We start from the raw sequence: 15189 nt of genomic DNA, 5'->3' as shown, positions 1-15189 counted from the left end.
TAGAAACATACAGCTAACCAAAAGAGACCGCTTGCCCAAGGAAACTGACTTCAATTTATACTTACTCTCACAAATGTATTCATAAAGGGATGCCCAGTGAAACTTGTTAATTTTACTTTTTATATCAAGAGAAGTACCATTTAAAAAGCTGATTCTAGCTGTAGCTATTGGTGAGATCAGATCAAGATGGGCAGAAACCCTTCAATGGTTCCTTTGTTTATGTAGATGTAAGTTATGAAGGAAATAAGAAAAGGTGAGTCTGGGAAGAATAGGAAATTAAATACTTTTCCTAAAGACATCAGAATTCAATGACCATCCTCCCCCGCCCTCCCCTCCAAAAGAAACCCACAAACAGTCAAACAAATACGTCAGTAAGACAAAATATGTCAAAGAGGAGGCTCATTAAGGGGCTGTAACACAGGTGTGCAGGAAGGTAAGCTGACTGCTCCCATCCTTCCCTCTACAGCAGGGACAGCAAGCCTGGCTGCCAGAAGTTAAAGTGGGTGCTGACTGCACCTTCCAGACAAGATCCCTTCTTTTGAACAAAAACACTGGCACAGCACATAGCACCCACGGGTGGTCTAATTTCCAGTTTTCTCTCAGATTTGTGAGACAAGTCCCCTTGGGCAGGAGGGGCCCCTAGCCTTTTGGACTTACAAAGGGTAGATGTCTAGAAAAATTCTTTTCACAATATGAAGACTCATGCCATTCACTTTGAATATTAGAAAGAAATGCAGGGACTTCCCTGGCGGTGCAGTGGTAACGACTCCACGCTTCCAATGCAGGGGGCGTGGGTTCGATCCCTGGTCGGGGAACTAAGATCCCACACGCTGCGTGATGCAGACAAACAATAAAATATAAAAACCATAAAGAAATGCATATTGTGGGGGTTTTTTGTTTGTTTTTGTTTTATTTTGTTTTGTTTTTTTCACAAGCTGGTTACATGGGTCAAAGTGGTTTATCTGAATAGTTGAAAAAAGTCTTTGCTAGTGCTAGCAGAAAAAAAAAAATCTCTTGACATTTAGTATTATGAGGCTAGTCAAAATATCACCTCAGCACATTTTGTTATATGTATACTTCCTTTCTAGAAGCAGCTGTCATCAGTATGTTTATGTCAACTTATGTTTCAATCTAATTTGTGGGGATTTAACTTAATTTCGTCCCTTACATCTTCGATTTGGACTTATTAAAAATCCTTACAAGCATCATTAAAAATTCAATAATAAAATTTTGGCCTTGGTCCTAATTCCTTAATAAGTTTTCATTGCTTCTATGAAGAAACAAAATTAACTTTCTGAGTCTCATTCTGTTTTTCTGCCAACTACCTCATGGTTAAAAGTTAGATTCAGTAATGTTAGATAGTCAAGTCCTCTTTATTTTGGAATATTTTGCTATATTTCAGGCACTTAGAGTTCACAGATAGTTACTTTTCCATATGATTTCCCTAGGTAGTGATGGTGTATCTGTAGTTAACTGTGATGATAGTAATTAATACATGTATGAGTGTGTGTGTGTGTGTGTGTGTGTGTGTGTGTGTATGAGTGTGGTTTTCTCCACTAGACTGTGAGCTCTTTGAGGGCAAGGGCTATGCTATTCATCTTTTGTTCCTTAGCACAATGCCTGTCAGCATGTAGTAAACAAAAGGGAATTGCTGAATAAAATGAATTTCTTCAACTGAAGTCATCATTATATAGCAATGCTGGATTAAGTAACTAATGAATTGAAAATAGTGGAAAAGAGTCTAGGGACCACGATAATTTAGATTGAACCAAAAGAATATGCTAGCAATTGATCCTTTTTAGCTTACAAAAATGGCAATTTTACATGGTTCATTCTATTGTTTCCTTAGATTTATGTGCGGCCTCTCTTCAAGAACCTCACCGTATCTGTAATGTTTTCCCACCAGGACCCTTTCAGATGGACAGGAGAATTTTCCTTGGTTTTACTCATTCCCCAAAGATAAGAACATCACAGTTAATATTCCTAGGGCACAGAGCAATGAATACCCAACCCTTCACACATTACTAAAAGTATTCGTTCATTTAGCATCTATTGGCACACCCACTGTGTGCCAGGCACTACGGTGGGGATTGTGATAGAGAAGTCATGAAGACAAGGCCTTGCTCATGGTGGATATGACAGTAAAATGGGGTGTCCAGACAAGTAGCCAGGTCAGTACAAAGACAACAGTGATTTGTAAGGGGTGTGCTATGGAAATACATTAAGGAAGTAGCTGATTCAGACGAGGAAGAGGGTGCTCTAGGAAACTTGCAGGCCAAGACTTGAAGGACGGTAGACAGAGGGAAATGGCAGCTATGGGGAGAAGCTGAGGGTGGGTGTTGCCTGTTAGAGGTGCCAGACGCAATACTAACGTGGCTGAAGCGCAGAGGCCCAGCAGAGGAAGAGGGGAGACAAGACCAGATTGTAAACAGAGTTCACAGTAGAGCTAGTCAGTGTGAGTCTAGAAGCATAACCCACCTGATAGAAAAGTCATTGAGCAATATGTCTTGAAACTTTTCCTAAAAGAATACTTGTGATTTTTTCAAATTTGATTACATTGCTTGATTCATGAAGGTCTAGACCTCACTTAATCCCATCCGATCTCCTCATTTTATAGACAACAAAAGTGAAGCCCAGAGAAGTTAAGTGACTCCCCTAAGGCCACAAAGCTAGTCCTCCAGCACAGGATGAAACCAAACCCACGCCTCTTTACTCTCCCGTGGGGTACTCTTTTCTGACATTGCCTATTTGCCCATTTCTTGATCTCTTCGAACTCCAGATCGAATTCTTTCGAGTCCCAAGCCTGTTAACTAAATACTTTTTGTGAATTGAATCAATGATTTATGGCAAATTATTTCCTGGAAAAGCAAGCATTCTACAAGTGGCCCAAACGTTCCCCCGTTTTGAACAAGTTCAACATTTCCAGATTTCGCCATTACGTGTCTGGCTAGAGCCGTGACAAAGGCAAGAGGTTAAGGCGCAAACACCTACAAACTTGACTTCAAAAGGCTTATTTGAAGCGTGCAGTTAAGATGGCAAATATTAAACATGCTGACTGTTGCTGCTCGATGATTAATGCCACAGATAATAAGCAAACATGTTTCATTGCATAACTGGCTCACACAATGAAGACGCTCAGATTCTTTGAACTATTCAACATGCCCCAAACTAAATGTCAGCATTTGTTTTTATAGTTTTTGTAATCTCACCTGCTAAGACCCTTATCTTCATAAAACCACTGAGTTCCTGAATAAATATTGTGCCACAGATTTAAATCTTCTGGGGGATTTGATGCAAGTGGTTGCTGGATTTTACATCTCAGAAGCTCATATCTAAAGCAAAAGATAAGCAGAAAGATCAGGATTATCTCAACTAATGTTATTACCAAAATTCAGGTTGTCTCACAGTACGAGTGTGTGCGGTGTATGTGTAAACGTAAAGAAAACATCTTAATTTTCTTTTTTCCAGATAATCTTTTTTTTTTTTTTTGGCACAAGCGTCAGCCGCGTAGCTAACTGGAACAATTAGCTACATTCACATTTTACTACCATCAGTAAAATGATAACATTTAGATTTCTTCTATAACAGATTTGCCAAAACTTTATTGCCAGTTTCACACAAAATAGAATTACAAAAAGCTTATAAAGTTAATGATTTCCTAAAACTTCTACCATCAATACTTTATAAACAATGATAATATTATCGACTCCATAGTCTTGCCTAAGTGTCAAGTTGTTATAAAGCCATTTCAGAATCACAGTTCTTTTCTTTCATCTTATCTATATTCCTGACCACATGCTTTAGAAGTTTCCAGATAATAATAACATGCCAAAAAATTATCGTGTTATCTTTAGAATTTTGAGGCACATTTGTGCAAATGTGTCATTTAGAACACGCATCAAGCTTGCTTAACATATGATAAAGGTCTACTTTGAAAATCAAGAGAGGGGCTGTGTAGAGAAGCATTAGAGAACAGCGATTGTTGTTCCGAGGGTTTTTAGTTCCTCACAATATCATGCTATTTTTACCTTGATGATCTTTTTATGGTTCCATATAAGTCAAGATACAGAAGATGAAACTGTATGAAAATTATGAGTGAGGCAGACATAGAGAACAGACCTGTGGTTGCCAAGGGGGAGGGGGGTGGGGGAGGGATGGAGTGGGAGTTTGGGATTAGCAGATGCCAACTATTATATACAAAATGGATGAAGAACAAGGTCCTACTGTATAACACAGTGAACTATATTCAATATCCTGTGAGAAACCACAATGGAAAAGAATATAAAAAAGATATGTATAACTGAGTCACTCTGCTATACAGCAGAAATTTACACAACACTGTAAATCAACTACACTGCAATAAAAAAAATGTTATGAGTGAGGAATATCCAATAAGGAATTAGTTCAACGTTCCTATGTGAGGAAAAGCCTCCTTCCTCCCTTCCTTCCCAGAGAGAGAAGATGGTAACAAGATCCAAAAGCACCATCACTTTCTCTTACCTCAAATTGGGTCCGTTTGGCCTGGCTGGTGGCTGCCAAGAAATGGCAACATACGATTCACTTAGTGGAACCACGGACAACGGGCTAAGATCCTGAGGCAGGGTGGGATGCGTGGTCACATGGGTAGGGAAACTCTCTGTGCACCCCCCTAGATGCCCATTACCCCCTGAGCAAGCCACAATGGTGACAGAATAATTAGTGAAAGGAATCAGATGAGTAACGACGTGACTGAACACAGAGGAAGTAACGTTGGTGATCGTGACGTGAGGGTCAGGCATGCGGATCTCGTAGGTAAGGATGTCTCCATTCAGGATAAGTGGGGCTCTCCAAGTGACCTGAAATAAAACGCAAGCTTAGCACCAGTGTGACAACACAGGAACAGGGCAACTGCAGTTCACAAGGCCTGGCATTTTGCTCTGCCTTGTTTTCAGTCAAGTCACTTTCTAAATACCCACTTTCGACTTCGCCCTTTGCACTAGACAGTAATGAAGGGTTTCGGATCAATTAGCAGTACACCAGGAACTAGATGAAATGCTGTTTCCTGGGCTGGGCTTTTAGTCCGGAGACTTTCTAAGATTGTCAGACTGGTACACACCTTAGTGATTCATCTCCACCATGGGTGCCCTGAAGGACACAGAGCGCACACATGGAGAGAATTCACACATCCACACGCATCAGTGGGGCGGCAGCAGGATTTAATAGTTTTCTTGTTTATAACTCAATTAAACGAAACGTCAGAACTCCTTGCTTTGCATTATTAGTGGGTACTCTAAATATATCACTATTCTCTTTTTTTTTTGTTGGATGGTGGGGGGAGAGTGCAGAAATCATTCTTTGCATTTTCTGAGGATGCCCTATTGAGTTCCTGAATCTCACTAGTGCATAATGTAACAAGTAAAGCAATAACAACACATCCTGTTCTCAAAGACAAGAGACATGTGGAAAGCTTTAAAAAGGCAAGCAAAGAATGATCCTGTTTAAGTCATAGACATGAACATCAGAAGAAAGAAACACCATTTTCTAATAATGTTTAACGTTGCTTTTCTTTTCTGGCTAAATACTGTAAGGGCATAGTGCTAACCCACTCATGCTCCTATGGGGGACAAAGGACCCTAGAAAAATGTGCATTAGTCATTAAAAGATTACTTATTTATATGCTATCATGGGTCATCTTTTTTGTGTTGCCTTGCAATGTTCCTTAACTTTTGGAGTGTATATCCCATCTCCCCAATAGACTGTAAGCTTCTTGATAGCAGGGCCTAAATTGTACACCCATTTAGTGCCATACACCGAGAGATGGAGTTCCAGAAGTAATAGCAGTCATGGCTGTCTCCATTATGTTTTTCCTTAGCATACAGCTATTTTGAAACTTTCAAAGAGTTTTCCACAAAGTGATATATTGATACCTACATTTATAGTTCTATACAAATTCGAAGTCTGAGAGGCATTATAGAAAAGTGAGAATGGAAAAGGATGAACTAAAATTTTCTATCTTAAAGAGAAAAAATTTCCTCCAGAAGGAACCTGACCCGAGATATCTGTAGGGTGTTCTTCCTAATTCTTGGTGATAAAATGGGCCTCTACCAGATGTCACTGGGCAGTTGCTTGATGATTACGGTCCTAACTTAAAATTAACAAGGACCTGACATCTACTCCAATTTTACTACATAGCTTGAAATCATTGCTAATTTTAAAAACTTTTTCTGGACTTCCCTAGTGGTGCAGTGGTTAAGAATCCACCTGCCATTGCAGGGGACACGTGTGGGTTTGAGCCCTGGTTCGGGAAGATCCCACATGCCACGGAGCAACTAAGCCCGTGAGCCACAACTACTGAGCCCGCGTGCCTAGAGCCCGTGCTCTGCAACAAGAGAAGCCACCGCAGCGCAACAAAGAGTAGCCCCTGCTCACCGCAACTAGAGAAAGCCAGTGGGCAGCAACGGAGATCCAACCCAGCCAAAAATAAATAAAAATTAACAAACAAACAAAAAACCAAAAACACTTCTCAGAGAGTTCCACACTGTGCTGGTGAAGAGAAGTTTTAGATGAGTTCCTTATGAGCACAGAGGATTTGCCTGGATGGAGGAGAGATCAAAGAAGCCTAACGCAAGTAAAGTTTATAGAGCAGACGTAGGATTCTATTTGTTTGGGGGGTGCAGTGCTCTTTGTGGACTTCAGAAATGAGTCAAGGTCATATTTACAGGGCTTCCTCGTACTTGTCATGCAAATGGAAAATGGAAGGGTTATCACAGCTCAATTCTACCTGACTCACATGTGGAATACCACTTGCCTCTGGAACTAGAATATTCTGAGAGTTCAGGTCAAGGCTTGGCAGCCCTTGAAAGAATCCAAACTTTGGAGGTAGTCTGTGTGAGCAGTTGAGCTGAGAGTGAATTGATTTGGCACTCAATTGTTGAGCCTAAGAAAAGCATTCATAAAATAAACCTTGAATAAGATCTCAACCAGCGGAGATTACGTGATGTGATGTAATGATTCTGGAGACAGTCATTTGAAGAGCTAAAGAAATCCCTGTGTTCTCTAACTATAAACGTTTGCATCCAGAAATTGGCTATTTTTCTCACTTAAAAAGCTACAGACTTAAGAAGATACATCTTTTTTTTTAGTTTATACATTTATTTATTTATTTTATTTTTGGCTGCGTTGGGTCTTCGTTGCCGCACACGGGCTTTCTCTAGTTGCGGCGAGCTGGGGCTACTCTTCGTTGTGGTGCACGGGCTTCTCACTGCGGTGGCTTCTCCTGTTGCAGAGCATGGGCTCTGGGCGCATGGGCTTCATTAGTTGCAGCACACGGGATCAGTAGTTGTGGCTCGTGGGCTCTAGAGTGCAGGCTCAGTAGTTGTGGTGCACGGGCTTAGTTGCTCCGCAGCATGTGGGATCTTCCCGGATCAGGGATTGAACCCGTGTCCCCTAAATTGGCAGGCGGATTCTTTTTTTGCCTCTCACTGTTGTGGCCTCTCCTGTTGTGGAGCACAGGCTCCGGACGCGCAGGCTCAGTGGCCATGGCTCATGGGCCTAGCCGCTCCGCGGCATGTGGGATCTTCCCGGAGCAGGGCACGAACCCGTGTCCCCTGCATTGGCAGGCGGACTCTCAACCACTGCACCACCAGGGAAGCCCAGGCAGGTGGATTCTTAACCACTGCGCCACCAGGGACACCCAGGAAGATATATCTTTTTGACAGTACTGAGTTGGAAGACATGAATCTACTCCCACAGAAAAGTTTTATAAGGAATTTTATAGCAAGGTGGAGAAGGCCATTGTCATTGTAGTGAGTAGGCTATCAGAAATGGCATCTAATTTGATCATCCTCCTGAAAATATCCTGGAGCTATTACTAAAAATAAATGTGTCCAAGCTTTTTAAAGAGCCAGTTAGTTAAATATTGGATTCTATCCTTTCCAGTGCCTAAGACTACATTTACTAGAGTGTGGCTAAAATATGTGAGATTAAAACTTTCATTCAGTTTAATTTTCCACGGCCTTTTATATATCTATTGTTCATAGAAAGGATTATAAAATATTGTTGCAGCCCAAAAAACTCAGACCCAAGAGCATGTTCCTGGCCTAATAAGCAAAAGGTATGTTCTCTAAAACAAGACTTTTACACTGAAATTTTCTAAACAGAATTGTAGTTTCTGGCTGGGAATAAAATGTTTATTTTGGAGTTGCTTTGCCAACAATGATGATTTCTTTTATTTGAGTGGTTCTTAATTGCTTAGATTTCCATTCTCTGTTTAGTTATTGTAAATTTGCAAAAAATAGGACAGGCGGGTAGGTGTTTAAGGAGCTACTGACTTTTACCTATTTGTTCAGATCCCTGAAGAGTGGCCCTAAACAATCAAGGGACCTACAAGATCCTGGCTGTAAGCAAAAATGTAGGGAATGTAGGTTAGATGACTGGCTTCGGGAGTGAAAAATGTAACACACATAAACATTGTAACTTCTAATTTCTTTAACTCCATCAAACCATATTTAAGAACTTTATGAATAAGAGGATTTATGAAGATTGATATAATGGGTTGAGAATGGGCTAAGAATAAATATCCTTGATATTTGATGTAGGTTACTCAACCAACGCTGTGAGACTTGGAACAAAACACTTAACATCTCTGGGCCTCAGTTTCCTTGTATCTAATGTTAAGAGACAATCCTCGCCCTCATATCTACATAGAAGATTTTATAATTCTAAGACTACTTAATCAATACAGAATACGAATGACCACAGGGCAGGAGAGTGTGGTAACGTTTGACTCCATATGGTAATTCCGCTCAACAACTGACTCCCCGGCAAATCTTCTCATACAGAACAAGGTGTACAATAAGTATTTGTTGAAATGAAATGAAATTTTCCCTTTAAGATATCTTCCTTTTCTTTTAAAGTTGTTAATATTAATTTTTTTACTTCGGATATTTGATTTGCATTTTGTATTCAGAGAAAAAACCAAAGACATTGATACATACAGGAAAATAAATTACGGTCCTTCACCTCGACCTCCTCCTATCCCTCCCCATTCCCACCCTGTAAAGGTGAAAAGGTGATAGCTTTGAATCTGTTCTGCCATACTTTCTCACACAGCAAATATATCCACACATAGGTACGTTTTCTCTCTCTCTTTTCAATTTTTTTCTGGAAAAATTTTATTTTTTATACCCATTTTTATACCCATTATTAATCTGTAACTTGCTTTTCACACTCAACTAGAGATCATGGGACACACCCTATCATGTTTTATGTTGCATAATATTCCTTTCATGGCTGAAAACAGACTATTCAGTTATCCTACTGACTTGACTTTACTGTTAAAAACCATATTTGAAAATGTATGTATACATACGATTGTACATTTTTTATTTAAAAAATATTTTGGCTGCGCTGCATGGCACGTGGGATCTTAGCTCCCCGACCAAGGATCGAACCTACGTCCCCTGCGTTGGAAGTGTGGAGTCTTAACCCCTGGACTGCCAGGGAAGTCCCTGTACTTACTTATTATTGTATAGGTTAGCAAGAATTGCTATACCAAAATGTATGTTTAGTCTTAATCATTATTGATGGATTACTTTCCGAAAAGTTTGAAGTAATTCACTTGATCACAAACAATGAAAGAAAATGTCCATGATTTGTGTCCCCATAAATTCTTGAAATTACTGCTCCTTTTAGAGAGCAGATTTGTGATTACCAGAGGCAGTGGTGGGTGAAGGTGGTCAAAGACGAAAACTTCCAGTTATAAGATAAATAAGTACTAGGGTTGTGATGTACAACACGATTAATACAATTAACACTGCTGACATTACATATGAAAATTGTTAAGGAAGTATTGGGTTGGCCAAAACGTTTGTCTGAAATTTTCCATAAGTTGTTACAGAGAAACCCGAACAAATGTTTTGGCCAACCCAATAAATCCTAAGAGTGCTATCACAAGGAAAAAATGTTTTCTTTTATTTTGTATCTATAGGAGATGATGGATGTTCAATAAACTTACTGTGGTCATCATTTCATGATGTGTGCAAGTCAAATGATTATGCTGGACCCCTTAAATGTATACAGTACTTTGGGTCAACTCTATCTGAATAAAACTGGAAGAAATAAAAAGAAATTACTAATCCTTTTGGTCTTGCCAGTATTACTTTATTCTTTCTTTAATTAATTTGTAGTCCCTTGACTTTTTTAAGATATAAATATTTTCAAACATTATTAACTTTGTATATCCTCTTATCACATTATTTATCCATATTTTATACTTTGTTTTCTATTGAGTTGTCTCTTTATCATAAGTTATTAGAAGTTCTTTGTTTATTATGGGGAAAGAATTTATTTTTCTATAATGTCTTATAGATGTATTTTCCCAATCTATCTTTTGAAGTTTAACTTTTTTTTGAGGAATCTTATATCTTGCAAAAACAAAATTGTTTTCTAGCTAAATATAACTATCTATTCTTTTAAGGCTGCAGGGTTTGCCTGTGAAATGGGGATAATAATAGCCTTTATCTGACAGGGTTGGAGTAGGGACTCAGTGAGAGCAATTCCTGGAACTTAATATGAACTCAGTGAATATTAGTTGTCATTTTATTTCCTCCCAAATTCTGTAATACCCTATACGGGAAAAGAATCTGAAAAAGAATGTATATATGTATATGCATAACTGAATCACTTTGCTGTACACCCGAAACTAACACAATACAGTAAATCAATTATACTCCAATATAAAATAAAAATTAAATTAAAAAAAGAATTTATAATTTTTTAATGGTTTGATTTAAGCAGATATCAAAGACCAGCCCATCTTCAAAAACAGGTGAGAATGATGACTAAGACTTAATTCTTTTTACTTTGGTTTATTATCAACCTGTAAATGAGCAATGCTAAGAGTACACACCATAGCAAAGCTGTGCATGGACACCATCTGGGGGACAGGATTGTTGTTCCTTGTCACACACACACCAAGGCTGGTGGTTTTGGCGATCTGAGCCAAGAGAGGACTCTTCTACCTGAAAAGCTGAGAGCTGCAGGCCTGCTCTTTCATTCTGCTTTAGCCGTGGGAAGGTGGGCCTGCGAATGGGGCCATCAGAGTTCAGAGTCTCATGTTATCACCAAAAAGCAATATATATATATTTTTTTGCTGCGTCACAGTTATACAACTTAGTTATTCTATGTTTTATTTTTATTAGTCCTCAATCGTACTCAAGACTCCAGTGGAATAAATTTATAAATTGACTTTTTCCTAATCTGGTTTTATGTTGAATATTTGTTAGAGATGGCTACTGAATCTTACGTCTTTTTTCTGCATCTATTGATAAAAAAAAAAAAGGGCTTTCTCTTTTAATCAGTTGATTTAAGCAGTATGTTGATAGATTTCCTGATGTTGAACCAAACTTACGTTCTTGGAATCAGACCAGATTTGTCCTGGTATACCATTCTTTTAATATACCCCTGAGTTCAATTTGCTAATATTTTATGTAGAAGCGTTGGCTCTATAGTCGCAGTATGAAATTAGTCTATAGTTTTACTGAACTATCTTTTTCAGGTTTTGGTATTTTTTTACCAACTTTATACAATGAAATGAATTTTCTAAAAGTGATTAGATATCACATCAAAGTGCATGGCTTTCACACGACCGCTTTGACAATATATATTCTTTTCCTTGTAATCAAATAATATATTAAGAATGTAATTTTGATATGCAACTTTCCCTTTTTCTTTTTTTTTTAAATTTATTTTATTGAGGTATAGTTGGTTTACAATATTAAACCAACTATAACTTCTGCAGTACAGCAAAGTGATTCAGTTATACATATATGTGTTCTTTTTCATATTCTTTTCCATTATGGTTTATTACAGGATACTGAATATACTTCCTTGTGCTATACAGTAGGTCCTCGTTGTTAATGCAACTTTCGCTTCCTAATGCTCATGTCTACGCCAAGTTATCTCTTTATACTTACTAAGATGCTACTTTGGGTTATTTTCTAGTTGGCCTAAGTATGTGAAGTTTCCTTGCTTTCCCTATTAGATGCAAGCTCTTACAGGTGGAGTGGTGGTAAAAAGACCACATGGTACAAAATGGGAAGAACTAGGGTGAAATATCAGTCCATTTCCTTTATTATCCCCCAACCTATCAGCTGGTAGTGTTTATTCCTGATTTGTTTCTTCCCTCAAGTCTTTTTCATTTCTGGGCATTTTATATATCTGTTTATGTCGTTTTGACTAAAAGGTACACTCCATGAAGGTGGGGATTTTGATTTGGCTGCTACTGTATCCTCAGTGTCTGAAAGAGGCACTCATAAAGGTTTATAGGTGCTCAATAAAGGTTAGTAGAACTGAATTATTATTGTGTCAATAATATTACTGACAATTCTCTTTATCCTAATATTTGCAATGACTCTATGAAATAAATGTTGAATAAATTTCTTAACCAATGCATTCATGACCATCCTTCTGTTTCCCTCGTATCTTATCCATTTGCAATTTTAACTTTTAAATCTTATAGTTCATAAAGAGAAATCACTGTATTGCTGTCACATTGCCTCTGTTTACCAGATAAGCATATCACGAGCACATTGACTTTGAGTCTGAAGATCTTTTTGAACCTAACGTGAGCCCAAATTTCTGAAGCGTAAATATGTTGTTTTGATATTATTTAAACATATATAATCCAATACTAGATTCAGCTGAATATTCCTGATGACTCTCTTCATTGATAACTTCTGATTTTCTTGTTATAAAGTGAGAATTAATAAAAGGTGTGAATTTTTAAAAACTATCACTAATGTCCAATGTCTGCATATTCCAAGCACCTTCTCAGAGACTTTTAGATTCCTGACCTGGTGAGTGCCTGTGAGATTCTGCTCCCAAGCCAAGCTAATCTAAACTCTACCTTAGCAGGTTGACAAGCCATGTACACTGTCTTATTCCTGGATGAGGTTACAAAATGCAAAGAGGAAGGAAAAAAAAAAAAAAGAATGAAAGAAAAAGTCAGGCAATGTGTTTTGACTACTTTTGATCACCGTTTATAGATGCTGTATCACATAGAATTGGGCGTTGAGCCATTATTTTTCTGAAAATATTTATCATTTTTCAGATCTGCCTAGTTATTAAACTTTTGTTAGAAAGAATCCAGAAAAAAGTCCATTATCTAGCTGTGCCTTTGTGAAGGGACTGTGTTTATGTCGCATCATATTGATTGGTACTGCTACTGAAGTTTTGCAAAATTCCCTTAGGATTGAAAAGAAAAGTCATTTCTGAAATGATGAATAACTCTAGGTTTGTTTGGGGTTTTCCTTTGGTTCGTTTTGCTTTTCCTTTGAATGAAGAGCAATTCTTAAGATTGCCCAATTCATATAATAAACATCGTACCTCATGTCCTTCAAGTTAATTTCCTTTTAGTGTTTTATCAACAGGATTCTATACATTTGTGGTATTTCTATCAAGAAGGCGTGTTGCTTTGACCAATCTCATGTTGAAACTAAGACAGACTTATAAAAATCGATTTCAGTTTGTAGGTTCAATTAAATTTCTTCAAGAATTTACACTATGTAGCATCACCCAGTGTTTGCTTTTGGTGGGACGAGAGAACACACAACAGAGATTCAAGTAATAATTTCAGCAGGTGAACTCTGCTGTTATGCAAATGTCCTTTGTTTCGTGCTCTGGTGAGCAAGCTGCTACACCAATGCTTTTGGCAGTAGTACAAGATTGAATCCATGGAAGCATGTGTGTATTTACACAAAAGAGGCTTCTAAGCTACAAAACTCCCTCCTGTTTGGTTACACTAATTTCCCTTGAATGAAGTTTGTATGCAAGCCAAAACAATGGTAGTTATCCTGTGCTCTAGGGCTCATTCCCAGTAGAGTGAAGTGAATAATTGAACAGTTCCTAGATAGCCCCGTAATCGGCTATTTTTATTTCTTTCCCCATCATCTTGATCCTTTGATCGTTAAAAAAGAATCAGAATATCGGTAATTGGAACTTTTGTTAATACACTAATCCCTTCCCCCGTATTTCCCCACCTCCTCTCATTTTCTGATCTATTTAGATCTGACGTGGTGGTTAAGCTAAGCATCCCACGGTGGCATTCAAAGGATTTCAGGTGTGTGAGGCAAATGGCAGCATCTCAACAATATAATTAAGGGGTTACAGGGAGAAATGAAAAACTGACATCAAATTCAAGATAGCCTGGGCCAAAGGCCAAAAACCCAGTTTCTCCAGTGAATGCCTAAAACAACACATGTGTGCGTTCTGTCAGTAGATGGCTCTGTTCAACACAGAGTCAATCCAGGGTAAATTCCTATGTCTGCAGTGGAGACAGACACACCGTATCTTACCTTGGCTGCGTCGGGTCCTAGCACATCCACCACGGGGGGCTGCACCCCAGCAGGTCGTGAAGGTCTCGTGGTCACTTCTGCCCAAGCGCTGCTGTTTGTACCTCCTCCAAGAGTGCTCATCAGGACCCGATACTCATATTTTGTCCATGGGCTAAGGGCAGAAGTCTTGTCGATAAACCTCATGGGATGACCTCTCGGGAAAGTCACCAGGGTAGTAGCTTCTTCCTTCCCTTCGACTCTCCTCTCGATTGTGAAGTTCTCCACCAAGCCGTTGGGATGGGTGGGGGGTTGCCAAGATATAATCACGGACGTTGGGGTATCGGAGAACAACTCTGGTCTCGGGATACCTTCTGGTGCATCTGGGAGTGTCCATACAGTCTGAGACTCTGGTGACAGGGAACAGCCTTTTGAAGTACAAGCTTCTACTTGAAATGTGTAGGCTGTATACGGGCGCAAGTGGACCACTGTGCCATTAGTGACGTTTCCGGAAGTTTTTAAGCAGAGACGGCCATGTTGATGAATGTTATAATGGGTAATGATCCCATTGCGCTTTAAAGGATGCTGCCAGGTGACCAACATCATTCTTGACTTCACATCCCGAAGAATCGGAGGGTCTATAGGTCCAGGTTCTACAAAGTAGAAAAAAAAGTAAGACAGGATACCTCTTAGAAACTCCCCACATCTCCTCAGAACAAAACTAAAATGAGTGATGACTCTCCTACCAGAGTGTGAAACTGGACACTTGGTGAAGGCCAATAAGTAAGTGGCCAAGTGTCTCTTACACGTTTACTCTTAAATGTGCAAGAAGTATGTACTTGTTGAACATTATCAAATTCAATTGTCATTTTTGTCTCTA

The 15189-nt window shown here is 38.8% G+C and overlaps 1 protein-coding gene across 1 annotated transcript in view; it reads right to left on the bottom strand.

Moving 5' to 3' along the window:
- USH2A (usherin) overlaps window positions 1-15189 on the bottom strand; it is a gene marked incomplete at its 3' end in the record, with an annotated part of 720880 nt that overhangs the window by 219132 nt on the left and 486559 nt on the right. The window contains exons 40-42 of the mRNA XM_024739202.1: window positions 14334-14962; window positions 4501-4835; window positions 3210-3332 (exon numbers count right to left, since the gene is read on the bottom strand). Of these exons, the coding sequence (XP_024594970.1) occupies window positions 3210-3332; window positions 4501-4835; window positions 14334-14962 (1087 nt within the window). The remainder of the gene's footprint in view (window positions 1-3209; window positions 3333-4500; window positions 4836-14333; window positions 14963-15189) is intronic.

Source organism: Neophocaena asiaeorientalis, unplaced genomic scaffold (assembly GCF_003031525.2).
Source record: "Neophocaena asiaeorientalis asiaeorientalis breed wild unplaced genomic scaffold, Neophocaena_asiaeorientalis_V1.1 scaffold477, whole genome shotgun sequence".
In the NCBI taxonomy this organism is placed as follows: Eukaryota; Metazoa; Chordata; class Mammalia; order Artiodactyla; family Phocoenidae; genus Neophocaena; species Neophocaena asiaeorientalis.
Note: the sequence above shows the minus strand (reverse complement) of the source record. Positions and strands in the feature narration are given on the sequence as shown.